The following is a 25,652-nucleotide window of genomic DNA, read 5'->3' on the forward strand; positions in this document are numbered from 1 at the left end:
AATGGTTTAACTCATTAGGGATATTAGCTGATTTATAAATGCAAGTATCACCAAACGTAGCAATAAATATTTTAGAAGTCATAATTTTATAATAAAACAAAAACAATGTAGGTATAAAAACTGCAAGTCGAGCTATCTGTGAAAAAAATATTCAAACATCAACGCGACTTTTTATATATTTTAAATAAAATTATCGATGACGAATCATTAGTTCTTTTTGTTGTGTCCCGCGCGACCTTAGAACGCCCTACCTTTCGTAATCAAAGCACGTAACTTGATAGAAATTATCTTTAACATTACATCGTCTTTGATTGTTTTTTTTCTCGGTGTATTATTTATTTTGAAACCATTCCCAAAAGTAACTTTAAAAATAATTCTCAGCGAATGCATAAAAACTTTATTACATATGCACATATAATAGTGTTAATAAACTAAAGGAGGTAATAATAGAACGGAGTATATACGAAAATATTAAATTATATACGCAAATAAACAAAAAAGTTACTCAAGGAATGTTCACGGAGCATGAACTGTTAATTTGGTATTAAAACGATTTAATATGCGAAGATTAATTTAACGTCTAGTCTGTACGGCAAAAGATGCAAGACAGAGATTATTAGTCACATGATTCAATAATAACGATTTGAAAGAGATAAAGAGGAAAGATTTGTATTTCTGTATGTATTGAAATAACTGAAAAACTAATAGGCCGATTACAAAATTATTTATTTATCAATTAGAAAGCTACGTTAACAGTGACTAGCATATGCTATATTTTTTTTAATTTAACCAGGGAGAAGTCGCGAGCAACAGCTAGTTGATAATATAAAATAATAATGTAAAGTTTAGATGAATTCATTGATGGACGTCTGTTAGAGTTTGTAGCCTAAACTGCTGAATCATTCTCGATGAAATTTGGCAGAAATGTAAAACATATTTCGAAAGTTCATATAGTCTGTTTAGATTTGTTTTTATTTTTAATTCCACATGGACAGTCGCAGTAAAACCCTTGTTTTATTTAACAAGCCCAAGTCTACTTCTCGCGGAAAACGGGAATAAATTACGAAATTATGCATGACTTGCAACGCATAAGTATAAAGGGATTGAAATTTCTTTAACTTAAATTATAAGAACAATGACATGATTTACAATGTCCTTACATGTTCTAACAAAGAAGCTTTTAAAATATGTCTTTAACAATTCTATATATATACTTCCGAGCTAGTGTTTTATAAGATTTATTGCCATTTAAAAAGGTTAAGCAAAAAAATATTTCAATGATTTGTATAAAAAATCCAAATAAACAGTTTTTTCTTATGTATTTCCCTTCGCGTGATGAAACCAGAGATGATCATAAAAGAGGCAATAATAAGGAAGAAACATAAATGTTGGATTGTCAACCCTGAGGAAATGAGGACAAAATATCTTGTTTCAATTAATCTCTGAGTTTCCGTTAACTTGGTCATCATACTTGACCGCAAAGCTACATTATTTATCTATTTTTGTTATACCTGCTTAAAATTAATAAATTGTAAAATTTATGTTTCTCACTCAAGCCGAGTAAAAAAGGTAATTTTAAATTATTTTCAAATAGTTGACTCGACAGTATTATAAACATTAAATAAATATCTAATGTTCTACTCAACTTCTTTAGTTTTGTTTCATAAGAATCTTCTTCTGACAATAATAAACAGGATAAAAAAGCTGTAAGCGAAATTGTTTCATTCGTTCAGCCACGACGCGAACAATAAACCCAGAGAGCTAAACAGAAAGAGGCGCAAAACAGCGCATTACATAAGTCTACAAATCTTACTCAAAAGATAGTAAAAAGCACCGTATAAATCTCGCCCAGAACGATAATAGTAGGTACTGGATATAGGTATTGTGGTCGTGAGTACTTTAAATCAGTGAGTTCGTCATTGAACCTGTTTTAAATGATTGCATAACTGCCTTTTGTTTTATTGTTCTGGTAGAAACAGAGCAGGAAATGTTAAATAAAACCTGTATAGAATAAAACTCCACTGTTCTCAAGTTCGAACTGCGGTAAATTTAATATTTACACAGAATCAATTGTAACAAGAAAATGTCCGATTCCTTGAAATTATTTATTGCCTGTACCTATACTGACTGGGGACGTTTCTGATTTTGTAATAAAATAATTAATTAAGCTATACAAAATGGATGGATAAGTTTGCGATACGATGGTCGATGGGAGTCCTTTTGTACATCCAAATATTTCAATGTCCTTGGATGTGGACGATAAAATAACCTTTTGCTCTTTTACGATTGATAGGTCAGGGTTCAGCACAAAACCTTAATATTCTCGAATCGAGTTATTGACATTTGCTACAGCTTCCACTTTATTTCTTTTTCCGTATTATGAGGCTTCGTGATCGACCGCAGATTTTTTTAAATGTAATTGTCTGCCTATTAAATACAAATTGTCGGTTTCTAAATTTTATTGTGTAGAATAAAGAGGTACTCAATTTATTTAAAATGTAAAATGTTCAATACTAACAAGAATTTTATAAGGAAGTGAATCGGTAACATTTTAAATATATTAAACAGACAAAAACTAATAATTAGTATTATTGTGTTATATTCTATGCGTAGATAAAATTTAAAAAATGCGTCTTGAATAATTATTTAATAAGTAAAATACAACAAGGCGTTCCATAATTATTGTCTTACGACGCGTATTCACGACTATGACTACTGTATTTTTGCAAACTGAATCTTTTTGCAAATAAACTTGACTTGTTTGGGATAGGTTATTAAATAACACATGACACCAAGCGACGATACGTTTGTTTCTTAGCAAAAACACGACAATGGATATTGCATTGTCATCAAGCAAACAATACTAGAATGGACATATCAGTGAGAATATTTTTTTCCTTCAAAGTACTTAAAGGAATCCTTTTTTATGTTTTCCTTGGTACTTCCAACCATCATCCACTTGCCCTTATCCCTTATGGAGGGTCGGCACAGTATGTGCTGCTCTTCCATACATCTCTATCAGCCGTCATATCTGAATCCACTCCTTTCTTAAGCATATCTTCTTTCACACAATCCATCCATACTTTCTTCGGTCTTCCTCTTCCTTTGTAGCCATCCACATTCAATCACACTTTCTGGTTTATGTCCCCATCATTTCGTCGCATAATATGTCCATACCACGCTAACCTTTTGCTTCTCAATTTCTCCTCCACTGGCGCTACTTTCAAACTTCCTCTAATGTACACATTCTTAACTTTATCCAATCTTGTCACACCACACATCCATCTTAACATACGCATCTCAGCCACATGCAATCTCCAACCATTGACGGCAAATAAAAATACATTAAAATTTTCGACTAATTTTCGTTGCTAATTCAAAATTGCTCTACAATTCTGAAGCTTATAAGTATTATGAATACAAGGAAATATTTAAATTGTGTATGATAATTTCTTATTATTAACAATTTTTTTTTAATAAAGCGCACCTTTTTGTGTCTGGATTTATTTTATACTAATTATTTTAAATAATTAATTATAGATAATGCACACTTCAAAGATATTTCTATGTGCGGTCACGGAAATACGCTGTGTCCTACTTACAGGAAGAGTCCCTGTTCCTTGCGTCGAGATTCCTTTAACTTCAAACCCGCCCGTTCTTAAATATTTATCGTCGCATAATTACAACAAGTTAATAATAAGAAAAAAACAATTAGTCGTGCACTTACCTGTAAAAAGTATGAATGGATTGTGTGAAAGAGGATATGCTTAAGATTCAGATTTGAGGGCGGGTGGAGATGTAAGGAAGAGCAGCATATATTGAGCAGACCCTCCGTACAGGATAAAGGCAAGTGGATGATGACTTACACTGTAGTTTTTTAGGTTGAATATCGCCAGATTCCTCGATTGTATATAAAGGAACATAGAAATAAAATATGAACATTAATTCAAGTTGTAAATAAGGGAAATGTGTTGCCTCGTGGGATACATTACAAAATGATTACATACGAAATACAGCACCATTTCATTGCTCGATGTTTCCTTCTCTGAAACATTAAAAAGCGAACGAATAATAAATATTTGAAGAGGCAGTACAAGCCAACGGTTTTACTCAATAAATGATTGGCAACACTGTTGACTAAGTGAATTCCAAAAAGTTTTTTTTTGACCAATGCCAGTGTCAAATGACAAGGGAAGACTTAACAAAAACATTTCTCATCGTATTGTCTTTTCGAAGCCAGCTACACACCTTTAGTTTCATTATGTGTTGGTAAAACTGTTTAACACATATACAGTACGAGCTGTTGCCCGCGACTTCGTACGCGTGGTATTAGAAAACATACAAACTATGTAAATTACAAAAAGCTACGTATCCCTCGGGAACCGGACATTTCTCGGGGATGAAGCTTATCCCATGTGTACTCCAGACTTTGTTTTACATCTGTGCCAAATTTCAATAAGATATGTTGAACCGTTGCAGAATGATCAGGTAAACATTAAAAAACTAAATTAATGAATCCCACGGGAACCGTAACTATTCCCGGGATAAAAAGAAGCCTATGTGTTCTTCCCGACTATGCTCTAAACCTGTGCCAAATTTCATGGAGATCCGTTCAGCCGTTTAGGCTACAAACGCTAACAAACATCCATCCATCCATCCATCCATCCATCCATCCATCTATCCATCCATCCATCTATCCATCCATCCATCTAAACTTTCGCATTTATAATATTAGTAAGATTAACTGTACAGTTGGACTGTTTAGTTAAACTGAAGGTGTACAGCGGGCTCTAGACATTACTATAGATAAGTCATTGGAAATGTATAACTACGCTTTGTTAATCTTTATGAATGTAACATGTTGAAGGTGACATACGTGAACTTGTCATAACACAAAAACATTTAACTATATCTCTAGAAAACTAACCTCGCATAGTAAAGAAAATATTTCAATTATTTTAGATTACTCGCCCATAGAATATTATATTTAAAATCTCAACTGTGTTAGTTATATAAAATACTAGTGAACACTGAGTCAACGCTGCAAATCCGTTAAAATAACACAACGTACTTTAATTACTAATTTACTATTTACTAATTAATGTTATAAAAGCCAAAGTTTAGATGGATGGATGGATGTTTATTAGAATTTGTAGCCTAAACGGGTGAACGGATCTCGATGAAATTTGGCAAAACTCATAGGCTACTCGTTTTTGTTTTTTTTTTATAATTCCACGCGGCCTGAGTCGCGTGCGAAAGCTAGTATGATATAATAGTATTATAATTATTATTATAAAAGTAACATGTAGTTACTAAATAACCCGACTTAATTACGCGATACGACACCACTCATTAGTAAATAAACATGAAAAAGCGCCTGTGGTTAAAATGTTTAACAATACGGAATTGTAATCTACGAAAAAGATTAGGCGTTAGCGTGCTACCAATAAATTCGCCGCAAGCCTCGGTAGTAAATTACCTCACTTTTACTGATATCTATTTTTATTTTGTTGTCTGATTTTCAGTGATTTGGTGTTAATCGATGTCCGAAGTGTCACTAGAGATTGCGATGGCTATCGATATTAGTAAAACATCGATTTATCAACGCCTGTTAGAAATAATAATAAATGATTGTTGATGATAACGAATTACTCAGTTTATATTTTTTTAATTAAAATTTTTCTTCGCATTTTTTATCAATAGTCAAATAATATACTATGATTACTATTTTTTTTTTAAATTGCGTTCATAGTTTTAACATTCAGATGTGAATTGGAACCCGAATTCTAAAACTCAAAATTTCTAAACAGCAGTTTCAAGTGTAGTCTATATATGTAGTTAAATAGGAAAATTTTGTTGTGCGAGTTAGTACTTAAGTCTGTTAAAATAGAATTACGAATTATATCAAAAAGCAAAATATAATAAACTTGAAAAAGTTGTTTCTTTGACCCAAATATATTTTAGCTTTACTTACATTAATAATGTCCGTTGCTTATCGCGCTTCCCGGTTACAAGCAAAATCTTTTCAGTCCTTCGCGATACTCGCTTGGGATAGGATGTGTTCCCGCCGCGCTAATTCAATTCATACGTAACTTCGTCAGTGCACACGTGCTTTATACATTCGTAGATGACAGAAATAGTTGAAACTTATTAGTAAAAATCTTTTAGTGTTTAAGTAATACCGTTTTCTATATAAATATTTTCCTGGTACGTATTCTGTATAAAAAGTATTCAATTTCAAAGAAAATTGTTATTTTTCCGTTGGATCAAAAATCTCCGTAAAATATTTTTTGACTCAAACCCTTTTGCTATAGTGAAAGAATACTTATTTCGTCTTAAGGCTACAAGTTATTTATTTTATCCTTCAATAGCTTATGTAACTTTACGCCAATGCAGGCTACATAAATTTCGATAATATGCCGTCTTTTCAGGTCAAATTACAATAGATGATTACTTTGCGTTTGTTTAAGGTATTATACAAAACGCTTTTTAAAACATACCGGCCTTTAAAGTACTTTACAATATTTAAAAGCAAAATTGTAGACGTTTTTATAAATATGAAATGTTTTCAAATTTATATGTCTTAGGGCTTGTCCCGCCAATTTGTAAATTGTCTGATAACAATCAAACGTGTAAAATATGTGATAAATATCGGATTTGTTACCTTATCTGACAGTGACGTCACTTTTTAGCTATCTGAGCCTTTATCAGCCAGTGGTGGGACAGGCCCTTAGTCTTAGTATGATCCAATGATCTAATTAAACTGAAACTAGTTAAAGCCATGCTTCAGTTACAAAGCGAAATAAAACATAATTGCCATCTGCTATTTAGTCTAACAATAATCTACCACATGATTTAAATAGTTCCAACCGACATGCTAATTTGCGTGAGAGTTGAATTATATTTCATTAAATATTTGTTAGAATGTTACCGAAACATCTAATCATATAGGCATCTCTTTCGTTCTCTTTGGAAAAAATAGAGATAAACACATGTTTCTAAAGATGTTAGTGAAACGCAACATGTGAGATTAATTAATTTCTTTATCCCAGCTAATGGTAATAATATAGAAAACAATTTGTTACGTTGTTGAAATAAATTCCTGGCAAGCAATTAACTATTACGTTGTTTTTGCCTGACTGATTTTCCCTTACTCGTATAACAGTTAATTAGAGCATACATATTCTTTAATCCTACTTTACTTATTATGTTTTAGCTTATTTAAATCTAAACCGTTTATTAATTTTATCGCGTTTAGTAAACTTGTTAGCACTTTTAAATTAAAGCTACAGAATTCTTTTGTCTCATATTTTAATGTGCAAATGTATTCCTTAACAGATAATGTATTTGCCCATAAAAGCTATTATGTCTTATATCTGGCGCAAGCATAACATATATCCCAGGGACCCAACTTTGTTGAATAAGTCGTTTGGACCCACTTTTCTACTTAGGATAATGGCTTATACTTATCTCTGTGAAAAGCCTGCTCTTTACAATGAGTTACCACTGTCAAAACACTCATACAAATATTGTCCTTTTCGCTCTAAGGAAAAAAACAGAAATAGTAATATATTCTTTTATCTACGCTTTAGCAGCGGAAGCCCACGGTTACATTTTAAACTTCAACATGTTTTAAATAGACATAGTTAATATGAACTGCTGCTTTTTGTCACAGGGTAGCTATAATTTGAGGTTGTTTTTTAGCTTTTTTCTTAATTAAGATTCAGCTACTCAAGAAAGTTTTGATGTCTGTCGATAAAAGAATAGAATTGTTTTTCTCCCGGTTGTCCTTAGGTTTAAGAAACGTCCTTGCCGCAGTCGTTTTGTGACATAAGCATGCGACATTTTATATTTCTCTTGTCTCCTGAATATGTTTGAATTAATAAATTAAATATTCATAGACAAATTATTAAATTTTCAATTTGCTAAGTGCCGATGTATTTAGACATTCGCATTTATAGATGCGTTAACAAACTTTAATGCCCAGAAAGATGGATACTATTTGATAGTTACTTAAAAGTCCTTTAGTAGTCGCTTAATATCTATGAGTGTATTATCCTGGTAGGCGATTTAACATCGCGTGTAAGCGCACATATTTAAATCAATGTTAATTTAATGTGAAAAAAGGTTAATTTAGGTCAGAAAAGTAGATTTCATTTTAAGTAAGGTTCTAAAGAAAATTATTTAATGATGCATAATTACTCCTTGCAGATTAAAATACAAAGTTACTGAAAAATATAATTGTAAATGAGTGCAGTTAAAATGAAATATAGTTTTTATATCTGCCTAGAATTACTATTTCGTTTGCGTGAATTAAAGAATGTTTTGTAGTGAAAAAGTAGTATGTTTTTAAAAAAAAGTTATCTTCTAAATTACTTGGGTACTCGAATTATAACGACAATCAATTATTTTTCCAAAATATCCTACTAAAGCTTTCATTCTCTATATGTACATACATTTTAATTCTGTGTCTTAGTAAAGTGTCTTTTCTGAAAGAAAAAAAAATGATAATGCTTAAATTAAGCTTATATGAAAATTAATGGAACCGCAGTGAAAAATAATTGACAAAGAATCGATGACCTGAACTGCATGTACAGTAACACGCAAACTTAGATTGCATGTATGAGTAACGACTGACTAACCTGTATTTGAAAAGGCTCAGCTAAATATAGAATAGATATTATTTTCAAAAAGAGGTCAGCCAGCAATAACCACAATAAGTACAACTAGACTCAAATTATCGTAATCAGAGTCGTTGAACGATTACTATCAGAACCGCTTAGTGCAGATTTAGTGAGAAATATTACATCATATATGTATAAAATAAACGTCTTTAAAAGCAAGGTTTACTTCATATCAAAGACCACAATAATTGGTCCCTTTCGTCATATTTAAATAAGAACTTAGTTTACAAATAAACTTTATTCTTAATATTTCAAACAAACGTTTCGATTTGAAACAATAATCTCAGAATATTCAGACATTTCAAAAGAGATAAAATTATGATTGCATTTACAGGTTTGTACGACACGTTTGTTTTTAATTATTGCCATGGATCTTAACATTGCTTAGAAAAAGTGAATAGAAGTGTTTGAGATGTGTAAGAACGTGAAGGGCGTGTCATGGGAGACGGAGGCGCTGATGGGTGCGGCGCCGAACAAGCCGTCGCGCTGGGATACATTCTGCCCGCGAGCTGCGCTGTCGCACATCGGCCTGCTAGTCGCTCTCATGCTCTACACCGCTGGAGGTGGATTGGTTAGTACACTTTGATAATTTCGAGAATCATCATGACCATATCTAATCTATAACAACATATTCGGGGTAAGCAGAAATTATACAATCGTGACACATCTTAACAAACGGCTAAACTAATACTAGTATTCCCGTTTGTGTATCAACTAGTTTGGACCCTTCAAAGCGCTTTATTATTTCCTAAAACTAGTCGGTATCTGAACCGGATAACAAAAGGTTGTTTTGGGTGTTGTCACAACATATTTTGTTAAATAATAAAGGTTTTGACGATACAAATGGTTTATTTCATGCATGTCTAAACGCAGGCATTAAGACATTCGAATTATCACAAAGATAGGCCACAGGGTTCTATCTATGTCTTGGTTAACAAAATAAAAAAACTCAAACAATTTCTGTCTTAAATTCTTACGTGAAACAATTGCGGTAAATTAACAGAGACATAGTTTAAATAGTAACTTAAAATACTTTGTGACTTCTTATCGTTCTAACTTAACTATTCGTCGTATTCTTAGAAGCAGTTTATGTTAACAGTAACATAGTTATTTTAAAAGTTAGCGAATTCGTCTTCAAACAAGTTAATTGGACTTTCCTTAATTTTTTCTTCTTCGAAAACTTCAAAGTTTGTTGTGTCCCCTGGATGTTTAACTTTCGGTATAAACGGTGGTTGAAGACGCATGTTTAAAAGTGCGTCCCAGTCGATTTCCTTAAACCATTTATGATTTTTAAAATCTAAAACTCCGTTTTTTAGATTACCATAACGTCTAGTAACATCGACTTGAAGGACATGAGATATAAGGTCTTTTAATTCCATTGTGAAGTGGCTGGGGCATCGATATTTCCCTGCGACTATTTTTTCGTAAATCCTCATTGGATCAGAAGCAAAAAATGGTGGATATCCAGCACTCATTTCAAAAAGCAAAACTCCCGTTGACCACCAGTCGACGGTGGACCCGTAACCCTTACTTAAAATAATTTCCGGAGCTAAATACTCTGGCGTGCCGCACAGAGTCCAAGTTCTACCGTGGATAAGCTTGCAAAACCCAAAGTCTGTTATCTTAATGTATCCGTGACGGTCAATCAATATGTTCTCCGGTTTTAAATCACGATAAACTAAATCTAAAGCGTGAAGATATTCTAGAGCTAAAATAACTTGAGCGCCGTAAAATTTCGACGTAGTCTCTTCGAATTTTCCCAATTTACGTAAATGAGAAAACATTTCACCGCCCGGAATAAATGGTAGAATATAATAAAGATATACGTTGTCTTTAAAAAAGTATTTCATGTACACGACGAAGGGGAAATTGAGACCACACAATATTTTCTTTTCGTAAAAACTATGCTCGACTTGTTTTAATTTGACAATCTTTTCTTTTTCAAGCATTTTCATTGCATAATATCTTCCCGTGGTAACATGTTTAGCCAAATAAACCACACCGAATGCTCCTGTACCTAAAACTTTATATTTCTCGAAATCTGATATTTTCGCAGTCGTTTCGGGAGTTTCGTTCCATATCTCTAGAAATTCTTTGTGAAGTTTACGCATGTACAGCGTATATTGTTCTTGTTTCGCTTGAGTATATCCCCCGCCCGAAGATGATGTTAGAAAACGATTGGAATCCTCTGCCATTTCTATTTGTTGTTTCAACCAGTGAATTAAAAATTTAAATATTTTTTTTGATAAATTAACGAGATGATAGAAGTCAGAAAAAAATATTGACATATAGAACATAATATTATAGACAAGAAAGTTTTAATGCAAAAAAATAATAAAGGTATCGTGTGTAACCAAAGTATCCAAAGTATAAAATAAGTTACTGCTCGCAGCGTAAAACTATAACAAATTCCAAATTCTAAGATTTCCATACCGTCTTCTTAACCCGTCCCACCCATTCCCAAGTCCTGGTACTCCTGCAGCATCAAGATGTTCTTCCCCATCCGACTTTGCTAGTGCGACAGGTAGTATATTATCAAAATGTACATTACCCTTACCAAAACTATTTTTAATGATATAAATAGCTCCTTTTTAATTTTGTAACAAATACTTTGATCAACCTTTTTTTATCTATTGGCAATAGACAATACATATCTAAACGTCACAAATGCCAGCATTGCTTGGCATCGAGGCAGCCGAGTCAATAATATTACCTCAAAACAAATATGAAACAAACAACTAAATTCACTTATAATTGGATTTTTAATGGCCAAAACGCTTTTTTCATATCAGAACCACGTTGATTACATGCATTATTTGGATACTCTCAAAGAAGATTTCAACAATAAGTATAGCGAGCCAGAAAAATACAAAGGAAAGTGTGAAGATTATGATATCATAAAGAATATCGGAAGTGGTGCATATGGTGAAGTGTATTTAGTAAGAAATAAAAATACTTTATGTTATCGTGCCATGAAAGTAGTGGAGAAGGCTTCGGGAGTCGAATCGAAGTCTGTCACCAATTTAATCGCCGAAAAACATATTCTTCAAGCGATCAGGTTTCCGTTCATTATACCCTTGGACGAGGCGTTTAAAGATAATGTTTATGTTTTTTTTATATTTCCCCTTATGTTTGGTGGGGAATTATTTGAGAATTTACAAAGTGTTGGCAGTTTCTCGGACAATTTGGCGAAGTTTTATGCCAGCCAAGTTACTTTAGCGTTAGAATATCTACATCATTGTAATATAGTTCACAGAGACATAAAACCGGAGAATATTTTGATTGCTTCTAACGGATACATAAAATTGTGTGATTTTGGAATTGCAAAAGTATCTGCCAAAAAGACTTACAGTCTTTGTGGTACACCGGAATATTTAGCACCAGAAGTTATATCCTCTAAAGCATATTCTTTCCCAGTAGACTGGTGGGCTCTAGGTATTTTAATATATGAAATGCTTTCTGGATATCCTCCATTTTTTGATTCACAACCGGCGAAGATATACGATAAAATATTAGAGGGTCATTACAAATGTCCAAAGTCGATTAATTCGGATTGTAGAAATCTTCTTAAAAGTCTTTTACAGGTGAAACCGGCAAAGCGCATCGGTTCTTTCAAAAATGGTGCATACGATATTAAAATTCATCCTTGGTTCAATGGGGTATCTTGGCATTCTATATTACAGCAAAGTGTCGATCCTCCTTATATACCAAATGTATCACTGGAAAAGGAGTTGGATGAGTTGATGCCAACAAGTCAAAATATACTAAAAAAGTGTTCCAAATGCATGTTTCAATCGGAATTTTCAGATTTTTAAGATATATCACGTTTGATTCTATTATATTTTAACCTTGTGTTCCCTTTGCTGATATATTCGTCCAAGTAATACTTTCATAGAAAGATAACATGTTTCTGTACGGATGTTTCGATGGCGGAAACGTGGAAAAGTTTTATACACAGTATTGTGTATTTGTATATCCATTAGGGTTTTAATATTTTTATTACAATTTTGTTTATTGGAGATACAAATCAGTTATATTTTTCGGGTTCTCTCAAAAAGGAGTTTTTAAATTTCTTTTAATTAATATGTGAGACTATGTTTAATTTATGTTTGGGGAGAATTTTGTTCGAAATCTAACCTTTTTTGATAGCCTCTTTATGATCTACGATTGTAATAAGGCTGAAAGATGGTTAAAACGATTTTATTATCATTTAAGATTTTTATCGTTTCTAGTTTTTTTGCCTATAGTTTTCTTTAGTGTTATCGCTACACTTAGAATTATATTACATATAATTAGAATTTATTATATCCTGATAGGCAATATATGTATAAATCCATAAATAAAGTATTATAGCTGTTCTCTGTTTTATTTATTTTACAAGACCTTTAATGCTAGTTTCATTGTTGAACTATACAAATAGAAAAGTTGCCTTAAGCCAATGCACGAACAATATTTATCGATGAAAGCAATTATAGCAGCACGGGCATTATGTCAGAAACATTACACTTTCATTTGTTCGTTTTTGTAACGGGATGAAAATATATAAAATCACATGGACCGACGACATGAATATAAAAAATTGCATCAACGGGGGCGCTAATGAACCATCATAGTTTAGTTTCACTGATGCCTTCAGCTATCTTGTTGGTCTGTAATCATGAAAATGACACGGTTTACTTGTCATTGTGACATAACCAAAACTATGACAATATGACAGGTACACCTCGTAAAAATGTAGAAACCAATTTGCTTTACTCGAGTGCTTTACAAGCCAATCATAAAAATTATTTAGATTATTTAAAACAAGAATTTATCAGAACGTATGAAAATCCCACGCAGTGCGATAAAGCAGCGGACGATTTTGATAAAATCAAAACATTGGGAGTCGGTGCTTACGGTACAGTATTTCTCGTTAGAGAAAAAAATACCTTTACCTATCATGCAATGAAAGTATTGGAAAAAGCGGAGATTGTCAAAAACAATACAGTTAAACAGGTGCACCGTGAAAAAAGAATCTTGCAATGCATGAATTTTGCTTTTTTGATTTCTTTAGACTATTGCTGTAAGGACAACGTCTACGTTTATATGATCTTGCCATTCGAAACGGGCGGTGAATTGTTCACTACAATCAAAAAGCTAGGAGCTTTGTCAGAACCATTAGCACAGTTTTATGCTGCTCAAGTCGTCTTAGCCATAGAATATCTTCACAACTGTGGTGTTATTCACAGAGATCTGAAACCAGAAAATATTTTGCTAACTGAAAGCGGATATATAAAGCTTTGCGATTTTGGTTTCTGTAAAGTAATCAAAAACCGAACGTGGACGTTATGCGGTACACCTGAATATCTTGCTCCCGAGATAATTCTATCAAAAGGATATTCATTTCCCGTCGACTGGTGGGCACTGGGTATACTTATATTCGAAATGATCGCTGGTCATCCACCATTCTACAGTTCCCATACAATAAATCTTTATGAAAAAATACTCGAAGCACGGTTTAAGACTCCCGAATGTATGACACCTAACTGCAAATCTCTTGTCAAAAATCTAGTACTTGTTGATCCAATGAAACGATTTGGTTCCTTGAAATCGGGTGTATTTGATATAAAGCATCACATATGGTTCAGTGAAGTGGACTGGGTTGACATCGTACATCAAAAAATTATACCGCCGTATAAACCTGTTTGTAAAGGATTTGGTGAATCCGTTACCAATTTAGAAACGACTTCTGTGAAATTGAAGAGAGCACCTGTTTGTTTATTTGAAAAGGAATTTGAAAATTTTTAATATGCAATCATTGAAACGATACTATTACAGCTGTAAACTTATTAAACATTTTTATAAGATACATTTTTGTCATATTATTTGAATTGCTACATTGAGTTGTTGCATTTAAAAAACACCATTATAAAAGTCTCCAATGTAAAAGGTTGTAAATGTCGATAACAATAATAGATATTTTATTTGTAAATTAAATAATTAATCTTATTGTACACAGGTTTTTCGCGCTTTGGAGTTTCCCGCAGAAATGGCAAAACAGGAGTATCACAGAGATAGATTACTCTCAGAAAGATGGAATCTTATACGTGTTGTTTCCGATTACGGAATGAACGGAACAGAGTTTGTCAGTATGGAGAAGTTAATCAGTGACCAATTAGCAATTTATGAAAAGGTACGTATAGAAAAAATGTAACTGTAACAGCAAATATTTGAACATGTGTAACCGTTCTAACCCTACAAACAAAAATTTTGCTGCAATAAAATGTCTAATAAACTTCTTATTTTGGTCTTTAACCTTAACAAAATTATGGCATACATGTATGAAAAGAGTTACTGGTAAAACGAATGTTACTTGTTAATTTTGCTGAGGACATTTTAGTCTATATTATACTTTTTAGATATTAGAAGAAGCTTCATCAAGCGGTCTGTCTTTAGAAGTGGAGAAGAAATTTCCCCCTTCTGAGGAAAGGTGGAGCATACTTCAGGCCGTTTTCTTCTCGTCCACGGTGCTCACCACTATAGGTGTGTAAGAACATGTAAGCATACCAGTGCATTTACATTACGTTGCTACTTTTTAATATTTCGGTTTTATATATTATTCTTTTTTTAACAGTAAACTAAATTCCATCTACTGTCTATGACGTTACTCATAATTGTTAATTTAAAAATTAAAGCGTTTTGTTTATGATCCACATATATAGGTTACATTAAATTTTTCTTTCACGATTTTTGTAAAAACAGGCATTAAAAATGTGACGTTAGTTAGTCAATAAGGAACTATTTGAAAAGTCCGCATTGCAGTCCTCTCCTAAATAATATATTCACAATTTACTTAAAGACTACTAGATTACTAGTTACTAGTTACAATTTGCCCCGCAGTTGTGTAATTCAACGAATTATCTGGGATCAATCTGTCTGAGCACTACCAAAAGACTAACATTCTTTTTTTATAATGTAAATGTACGTTTTGTGTTTGTCAACTGGGTTTAGTTAATCGTCTTCTTTTGTTTTAGGGTACGGTAATATTGTCCCAGAAACGTTTTGGGGCAGATTATTTTGCATAGCTTATGCTCTTATTGGAATACCGTTGACGCTGACAGTGATCGCGGATTTGGGAAGAGTTTTCGCCACTGTCCTATCTGTTGCTGCAAAACAGTTACCCGCATTGCCGAGTAAGTTAATTTAAATTAACATGTAAAGGAGCTCCTGTAGACCTTATCTTTCTATTATATTTCTCTGGGATATGCGAAGAGGTGCGTCTATATAATAATCTAAATAGAAGTACTGATTTCAATTCATGCTATTATTCGAGTCGTTGTGTTCTCAAAAATATCATAGGGGCTCAATAAAACGGACTTTATTATTTTTCTTCCAAATACTTCGCAGTTAGTTATTATTTATTAAGTAATTTGTGTTTGTTTTCGTTCAGAATGCTGCAGTCGGGTATCGGAGGTAAACCCTGCGAGTCAGAGGTCATTATACGCACTGTGGGCTGTTTGTTTCCTCTTCGTTTACCTCTCAGCTGGCGCGGCGTTGTTTAAAATGTGGGAGGACGACTGGACGTTCTACGACGGTTTCTACTTCTGTTTTATTACCATGACTACCATCGGCTTCGGTGATCTTGTACCAAGTAAGTTCAAAATACGCATTTTCGTAAAAAAATTTCTCACTTTTTACACTTTAGTATTGTGATAAAATTTGAATGCGTCGCAACCACTTATGTCACTCCCTCTACCCGCATGCGCCCAGCATTTTTGGCAATAGTTCTCGGTACGTTCGACGACGGAATAAAACGCCGCAGTGACGTCACCAATCTCTGATCACTTACTGAGCACCTGTATTACAGTGTATTACCTCTTGGAAACAACATACGCTTGTCAAGAAAGATCGTCTCTTGTATCTAAAATACGTCTTGACGGGATTTTTATTTTTTAGAAAGACCAAAGTACATGTTACTGTGTACTTTATACATATTAATCGGGTTGGCGCTGACTTCTACGATAATCGAGCTGGTGCGGCGGCAGTACGCCAGGTCCTGTCTCCGGCCCGCTGGCAGACACGCTGCGCCGCCTGGGCGACGCGGGCCGCGGCGTCGACGTGTCTGCGCTACACAACGATCTACGCAAAGTTCTCACTATTGTAAGTTGAATTTTGCATTTATTTAACACTCCGTATGTAGGATACGCCGTGTATTAACTGGTGCAGTTCGAAAGATTTATAGAAGTTTCGTAAACATTTTGAATCTTAACTGTGTTTTATTCTTACGTAAGTTGTTATTGGTAGTTGTATTCGGTATTTTTTTTACCTACCTTAGGTAGATAATTCACCAATAGAAAAGATGCATTAGAAAGATTTATAACTAGTTGTTCACATTTCACTATTGATTATATATTTAGTGAAATTGAGTGTTTAGTAGAAATGTTAAGGTAGAATTACTGTGTTTCTTTTTTGGGAAAAGTTTGACCTAGTTTTTTTTTTACTTTTTAATTACTCCAAGTGTAACGCACTAATATTATGCAGGATTTAAGAACATCATGAACTGCTAGTTGTTAATTAAAGTAATGATTTGTACTTAAGAGTTTGGATTATTATTACTAAACTGTATTTTTAATAACGTGTTCATAATTTGAATGATAGCAAATCCGTGCTGAAATTTATTTTATACTGAGATCTCGTCGTATATTTGTTGATCGTTTCTTAATCATCGTAATGCAAAATCAATTGTAGATAAAAAAATAATAGCTCCAACTCTTTATAAAATCAAACAGAATGATTGTGAGCGTTATGTGGTCACGCGCCGCAGACGCGGATGAATCGATTGTGTTGACAGATACCATCTCAGTTTAGTTCGCGGACGAATAAAAACGTCGAGACGACTACACTATTTATTCGTTGCTACGTACAAGCCGAGCGAAATTCTGTTCCAATGTAAATAAAATACCGATATTGTGTTTTGTAATAGACGTCCGTGGCCTTGTTCGATCTGATTGAAATGTTATCGTTATATCAATGTGTAGGGTATATTTCTTAATTGGCAGCGATACGTGCTCTGTTTTATTTAACCCTTAGGTAAAGGGTACGATCATTTTATGTACCTAAAAAATTCTAACGCTTTTTCTAGGCTACACAAGTATGGTATACGAGTTGTACCGGAGTGTTAAATTTGAATGCTTTATTTTCAACTTATTAATTTATTTTTAATTTGGTTTTTGGGTGGCAATGATTCAGTCTTTCGTTTGTTTGGTTTGGTACCTCTTATCTTATTTCCAACTTGTTATTTAAGTTTGTGGTCCCTTCTATGATTTTGTTTTTAAGTTTGTTTGATTTTGTTAGTTTAAACGTCAACACAAGCTCTCGTCTCTTGTAGTCTAATTGTTTATTTAGTTGTGCTATGTTCAGGATCGAGGTCGTCGAGTGCCGATGTGGCAACAGCCACCCTTTTAGTTTTAGTGCCCTATAAACCGTTCGCAACAGCTCTATTATGTTTGGAATAAAACAACCGTTCTTTTTATACCGCTCAAGTTCCATTGAACGTTTTTAGAACTACTTACTTTAAGGACGTACGTCCGATCCGGTGCGTCCAATGTCAGGAAGTTCCAACCAATTAACAATTGAATTTTTAAGTTGAACATTAAAATTACATTCTTCATCTTTTTTGTACATACTGCTATCTCTGTTTTTTCGGTCTCGTTAAGCGAGATAAAACATATAGGCGTTTTATACCCAATGTTCTTTTATTTGATAAAATACTGTTCTCTACTGTCTCATGTTGCAAATATTTCAGAAAGACAGCAGTAACAAGACGCACGTTGGGACGAGGGTATGTGGTACAGATATGCTTTCAAAGGTTTTTAAGGCAAACGCTAGCTAAATAAGCTTGCGCCTTTAAAGCCATAAAAGCTATTCGCCAATTACTTATTTTGCGACTTTAAGCTTAAATACAAGGTTACATTTTTTACAGTTTTAAACTGTAATTTATTAATGTAAATATTAAAATCAAAATAATAGAAATTTTGCAGGTGAGTTTGTCTAAATCAGGATTTACTTTGCAACGGCTACCGATAAATTGAGGCACTGAAATGGAAAATATTTTTTTATAGGGTGTGATAACACGGTCTTGGAGAGGAATTTAAAATGCTTTACTATTTTTGTCTTCCTTAAGTACGTATTTCAAATATAGATAAGAAAAGTACATACTTAACTTTTAGTAATAGAATAAAGCTAAAGACCTAAATAAAAAAGTTGTTATTTACTTAAGCTTACATAAATTCAATGCACATTCCAAACGCTATTGTTCTCACTTTAAAAAGCGTAGACAACACTAGTAGATATCTTGCACATGAGTAACTTATTTTCGTAGTTGCTTATGGGCATCTTTTGGGAATAGACTAAAATAAAATAAACTATCTAGACAAATAAATATTTTATATATAGCCGTTCCTCTGAATCGTTAAAGTTTGATACAATGAGATAAGCTACGAGTCGAATTTTACGATGTATATTTATAAGTTTCTGATCCGTTGGTTGTAAAATCGATCCATTATAAAAGTGCGTCAGAGTCACAGTGGCCTTCCTGTGATCTAAACACTACGTCATTTTGTAAGGATTTAAATTGAAATGTAGCTCAAAAATAAATGCCACTGTCTACATAGCATTATCTACTTGCAGTATAATATCACGATAAATTATATGAAAAAAAGGATTAGCGGAATGATAAATATGTTGTATTTATGTGTTTTGAACGTGAAAGTCCACCCTAAATGTACCAGACTTCTACCAGAATCTAATTCGAATAAAAAAAAATGGCGAATGTTAAAACTAAATTATGTAATTCAACTAGAATGCGAATACGCAAATACACCAAAGTGTAGAACAAGTTATCAATCAACTAAATTTATGGTCCATCCTAAGAATGCTTATGCAAGTAATTTACGCACAAGACTATTTATCTTTAGCTGGCCTTTTCATCTATTAATTTTATTCTCTGCGGTAAGTAAATTCGTCAGCAAACAGTTTATCTTCTGTTTCATATGTAAATATAGCATTATTTAACTTATGCTTTACTTTACATATTTTAGAAACATAATAGCTTTATTTAAATTATTAGAAAATATATAAATAAATATCAGATTTTAGATGACGCATTAAAACCGCATAAATTAGACAAAAATGTAAAGGAATTTTGGATATCTGGCGTATACTACAAATAATCAATTAATTTTATTTGATAACTATGCATAAATTCTGTGACATTAGATTTATTTTAGTAGCTATCATCATTTATGCAGTTTAAATGGTTTTAGAATGTTTCATCACTTGTTATTTTTGTTACAGGTGACCATGCCGAGATTAGGCAGCGGTAAAGATGTGTTAGGTGAGAAGAGGCAGCTAGAGTTGGAAGCCGCTGTGGAAGCGGTGATCAGGGACATCACCACGCCGATACAGAGCCCACAGAAGCCTCCAATCGTGCAAATAGTTATTTACGAATCATCTGTATAGTATCTACTCGCGTTATGGTTACGTGGAATACGCACGCTGAGTTCCTTGAGCGAATAAATCCTTCGTCAAGAAACATTTTCGAACAATAAATACGCTTAAAAGTGCACAGATGCTCCGCGATATTTATTCAAGCGTTGAGAATTGATGCTTTCTTTCCAAAACTGTTTTTCCTCGCAGAGGTAAATAAACGGAAAAATCTAAAAATACAATTCACTTGTCTTTTGTTTGTATATTTATACAAGAAGACAACGTATGCTTTGTTCGCGTGTAAGAGTTTTTTGTAAATTAAAAATATGCTATTGTTCATATAGTATTATACCTTAGTTAAGAATTTATTGTTGATTTTGTTTGTAAGTGAGTCGGAGCCTCTATACAATCTCATTGGCTGTCGTGTGTGTATGACCTTATGGGACCACACTCTTCTCACATTGCCTTATTAAGAGAAAAATTTAAGTATGTTTGTGGAAAACTCTAGTTAATAATTAATGATTCAAACATGTCTATTTTTAATAAGTCTGTGATTACAGCCTTATAAGTTTACGTATTATGTTTACAATCACAGAGGTTCAAAAAGTATACAGAGGAAGCATGATTGACGATTCACTTGAAAAGTTGTTTACATAATCTAAATTTGACATTGTGTTGTTACCGGTAAAAATGTGCTTCTCTATGTCTAGTATACATATTTCTTAAATCTCTTTGGTTGTAATTTATCATTTTAAGTCTCCCGAAGAATAATTATTTCTCCACACCTGAGCTGATTGTCTAGCGTTACTCATTATTCAGACATTTTGGCTTACAGCTGCCAAACTTTTAACTCTCTTGTCTACTGCGGACACTTGTTTGATATTTAAGGCTGAATTTAAAAATAAACATTTTCAGTTGTTTGACAGTTTCGTGTATCACTGTGAGCGTTGTTTTGAAATGACTTGTTCTTATAGTGTAAAGGGGATAGTGATATTATGTACGAAATACTTTTTTTATTCATTTTTAATATTGTTTTACTGTACTAACTTATACAGTAGTCAGAATATGCCTTAATCAAAAATGTTTATGTGTATTTTTGGTGTAAAAAAACTTACATTTTTGTATATTGTAAAAATAATAGTTAAGTTAATTTATAAGTATAAGAAGACAAAGATATTATTTGTCGAATATTATTTCCATAATTTGTTAGGCTTGTATTTTGTTTTCTTATTGTATAGATGCGTGTAGTTTATTTTAAGTTTTGAATATGAGTAGTGCGTTTTATCGTTAATAAGAGTATATCAAGTAGAAAGTAAATATTAAATGTGGAAATATAAATGAATTATCGGTATGTTTGAGGTGGCAGTTGCTTACGAGTTTGCTGAAGTAACTTCTAATTTGGGACGTTCGTACCTAAAGTGTAAGAATGCCAGCTTCGGGCTCATCCGCGGTATGCGACTCAGGTGCCGTGCCAATACAAAAATATGTGACACTTGTTTTTCAAAAGGTTTTTTTTTGAGAGTTGATTTTGTTTAGGTGAAAATGTAACGTAATATGTACAAGATGTTATTAAATGCTTTTATTCATAGCTAAAGGCTGCATGCGTGTAATGCCAAACGCAGATTTAAGTATAATAAAATAACATTCGCGATAAAGAGCTTTTTGCCATTTTCTACGCACACCAGCAGATATTACAAGACGTTGTTAAAGTGATGATTAGTTTAATGAAATATGATACCAAGTGGGAAAACGTTCTGATAATGGATGATGATTTGATTACTGCTACGCTGTATTGAAACGCACAAATTTACAATTTGGCACAACTCGCGTTTCTCAGCAAGATGAGATTTTGGATACTAATGTATAATAAGGTATAATAAGTTGAGTCGCTTCCATTTTCCCGTTACTGTTATCATAAATTCCTTTAGTGTCTTTTATTTAGTGATGGCTTATCGTCCCTAATGTGTCATATTTCTCCAAAACTATTTAACATTACGGATATCATAACTAAAAGTCTCATAAAGTATTATTATTTTATATTTAATGTTATGTTATCCATTAGAGTTGCGAAATAAAACGTCAATATAAAAAGTGTTTTCTGGCTAGTGAATATTATTTATTAATCTGTGGTTTGAAAAACAAATACTCTTTTCAATTAAATTTTCAACAAAGAAAATGCCAAGTGAATCATAAGCAATAAAATTCAATTCAAAACGACGTAATGTCACCGATTCGATCGTAAAACTTTTGGCAAATCTATTACACTGTGAAAAAACATTTAAAAAAGCTTATAAGAGTTGCCAGATATTTGTCAGTAAATAATGTTATATTTACTATCACTTTATTTCATAAATAATAATTGTTATGGAGTTATAAAATTGTGTTCATAGTGGAATCGTTTGCATGTCGCGAGTTATTCAGTTTTATACGAAAATGAATATATGTATTAAGAAATTGAAATGTTGCTATACTTATGAATTTGAATATACGCATTTTGTTAAAACGTAGTTTTATTCTTTACTTTAGTGTCGCCTTTATCAACTTAATAGGCCTACTTCACAATATTTAAACATGCCGCAATGGTATTTAATAAACAGTCGTTTTGATAGGTGTAGTACTTCCTTACTTGTTGGTTTAATACGAAATTAAATTTAAAAAAAAAACTTTATATTTCACTCAAATCAATTTATAAAAGACTTAAGTATCATACAAAATCTGATGCGAAGTGTTTGTGGCAGACCATTAATATGAATATCAGTTATAAATTTTAACAAATGTATCTTTTGACAGAAGAGAATAATAAATCACTGCAATAATGGCGGATTGTTTTTTTGTAAAGTGCTCGCAAAGAACATCTCAGTTTATATGGATCTATTTATAAGCGTACTATAGCAAGCATGTTAGATGGACTTTGCGCAAATATTGATTGAAATACAATTCGATCTTGACGTCTGATAGACAAGGAAGAAATGCAGATGATGTATTTATGTTCCATCCGTTATATCAATCTATCAACTAGTTAGTGTATACATCTAGACTAGGTACAATCTTGATTTTGATTTTTTCCGTACATTCTTCTACTCCATTTGCCCTTTCCATAAACTCCTCAATGGACTTAAAACTGGTAGACATCAACGATAGTAAGCACACGAAAATTAAAATAAATCATAACAAACATTTTTATACTAATATTGAACAGAGGAAAGATTAGTATTTTTGTACGTATTGCAATATCTCAAAAACTACTGAGCCGATATCATTCTTTCAACATTAGAAAGCAACGTTATCGCTGAGTAACATAGGCTATATTTTAAATATCACATAGACGAAGTCGCGAGGAAGAGCTAGTACTTACTAAAATATTTTTATTATTATTCCAAAATCCCGCAATAACATCAATTGTACTAATGCGCGGCTTCAACCTACCTCGACTCCACAGAAGATAAGCAACAAATTTGATCTTCTAGTCTGATTATTATCTACTACGAGTATAAAGAGGAACAATACTTTTATTGTTAAAATTTATAACACGAGTAAATAATATGACGTGCAGGTGTAACATCAAAGCGATCGGCTTTTAAAATAAAATGCAAAGTTATAAATACAATACTCTCATCCAGATATTTAAAGGAATGCGTAATGCTTTTATTTCGTACGACATTTTTGCTCCTGATTTTTTCTGTTCTGAATCTCACAACGCGAAAATTAAATTAGTATGCATTGTTCTAATTAATTCGATTAGTCTAATTTTTCGCACTGATATCTCGTTCATTTGTTTTTGCAATTTTAAAAACTTGTAATGCGACTATATTAAGAGTAATGGTGTGTGTCGCTATGAATCTCAATCTGCACTCAATGCTGCTTCGTTGATTTTTTTCATTTGACAATAATTCTCTTGTTTAATTGATTTAAAGCCCCATTAACCGAAAACGTTCTAAAAGGTACTTTTCGCCCGCAACTCCGTCATCGTGATATTATAAAAAAAAGTATGTAGGCTATGTGTTTTTCCAGACTATCCTCTACATCTATGCCAAATTTCATCAGAATCTGATAAGCAGTTTAGGCTCCAAACAAACATCCATCCAACTAAACTTTTGAATTTATGATTGTAATTGAATTCTGATTCTATAATAATGAATAATTCATGCAATTGTAAATAATCAATGTAATCAGGATTTCTAAGAATAATTTGTTGCGTTCGGTATGTTAAACTGTTTACGTTACGTTTTGTGACAGGATGTGAACTTTAATACGTACGTTTTATAGCCACGTAACATTTCCCGCACAGCGCGACGCTTTCATGACGCGACAAATTTTGTGGAAACATTAAGAAAGTTTCCGCATCTCGTTACAAGCGATTTGCGGGAACAGATCGACCCAATTTATATATTACTTGGCTTTTAATTTGGCACGTAGGAAAGAAGAATTCCCAGGTGCTCGACGTGCCAACCGTAATACAAAATGGTCGTCTCATTCAGACATGTTTTCTTGTTTCTTTCAATTGTAAAATGTGAGAAAGCTGTTGATTAATGGAGGATGTAACTTAATTTGAACACTAATGAATGTTACATTGTTGAGAAAAAGTTGATTAAAAATAAATATTGTACAAAACAGTACTTTAAAAATTAATCAATCATTTCTCAACAAAATCCCTTAAGATCTGTTAATGGATACATCGATCATGGATGTCAAGCTGGGGTAAACGATTTATTTCTGAAAAACTTCGCCGTATCGATTACTTTAAAACACAATATAGTATGTGAACATATTTGCAAATTAATTGAAAACTTGATTTGTTGAAACACACAACTTGTAAGTTTTTAATTCTTAGTTTCCAAAAAACTCTTCCATTCCATTGCTAATGAGTTGACATTATCACAAACTTTATGAACAACATGAAGTTCATTAGCGTGCAGCACACGACTGTATTTACCAATAAATTGATTGGACCACAATAGAAACAACCAAATATAACTGTAAATTTCTACAGCTAAAAGACTTGTATACGACGAGCGAGGTAGAAGATAGGAGGCATACAATGAGGAATATATTTTTGTATATATTTCAATGTATAAATAGGTTTTAAAAGTATGGTTTATATTCAATTTGAATTCTTTTACGAAGTGTTTTGTAGATTATTCTGTCACAAGTTTAAAATGTGGGATGTTTTATTTAATTTTTTATTTTATTAATCTCCTTACTTTTCACGCATACATCAAAAGATTAGTTAAAGTGTTATTTAATGTGTAAACGCTGTAGTGTTAACGGGTAGTGTTTTGAAGTAAATGCATTTATAAATACTGGATAACTGGCCGTTGAAATCCTTGTGTTGTATTTACGTTACGAAGTGTTTCTGGTATTTTGTTTGAATCATTGAGATTCAATAGCTTTTCATAGTGATTTACATTTGCTACTAGTTCTTATAGAGACTAAGGTCCAATAACTTGAATTTTATCAGTGACTAGCTGTTCCCATGCTGCTTCATCCGCGTGAAATTATAAA

At 32.7% G+C, this 25,652-nt stretch overlaps 3 protein-coding genes and 1 pseudogene across 3 annotated transcripts; 3 read left to right on the forward strand and 1 right to left on the reverse strand.

Annotated features, from left to right (window-relative positions):
• Positions 1-6,042: 6,042 nt before the first annotated feature.
• On the forward strand, positions 6,043-22,614 carry LOC106100770 (TWiK family of potassium channels protein 9-like). The gene is given in 9 exon segments (XM_013279792.1): positions 6,043-6,207; positions 9,019-9,255; positions 14,683-14,856; positions 15,083-15,206; positions 15,698-15,856; positions 16,114-16,314; positions 16,620-16,719; positions 16,721-16,823; positions 20,019-22,614. Coding segments are annotated over 8 exon segments (1,185 nt in total). The 5' UTR covers positions 6,043-6,207; positions 9,019-9,096; the 3' UTR covers positions 20,184-22,614.
• LOC106100771 (cAMP-dependent protein kinase catalytic subunit alpha-like) lies at positions 9,516-10,957 on the reverse strand. The gene has a single exon (XM_013279793.1). It carries the CDS (start codon positions 10,877-10,879, stop codon positions 9,797-9,799), a length of 1,083 nt encoding a protein of 360 aa, XP_013135247.1. The 5' UTR covers positions 10,880-10,957; the 3' UTR covers positions 9,516-9,796.
• Positions 11,351-13,016, forward strand: LOC106100773 (cAMP-dependent protein kinase catalytic subunit beta-like). The gene has a single exon (XM_013279795.1). It carries the CDS (start codon positions 11,450-11,452, stop codon positions 12,497-12,499), a length of 1,050 nt encoding a protein of 349 aa, XP_013135249.1. The 5' UTR covers positions 11,351-11,449; the 3' UTR covers positions 12,500-13,016.
• Positions 13,360-14,525, forward strand: LOC106100772 (annotated as a pseudogene).
• Positions 22,615-25,652: the final 3,038 nt, after the last annotated feature.

The sequence above is a fragment of the Papilio polytes genome, unplaced genomic scaffold, assembly GCF_000836215.1.
Source record: "Papilio polytes unplaced genomic scaffold, Ppol_1.0 DF824047.1, whole genome shotgun sequence".
Taxonomy (NCBI): Eukaryota; Metazoa; Arthropoda; class Insecta; order Lepidoptera; family Papilionidae; genus Papilio; species Papilio polytes.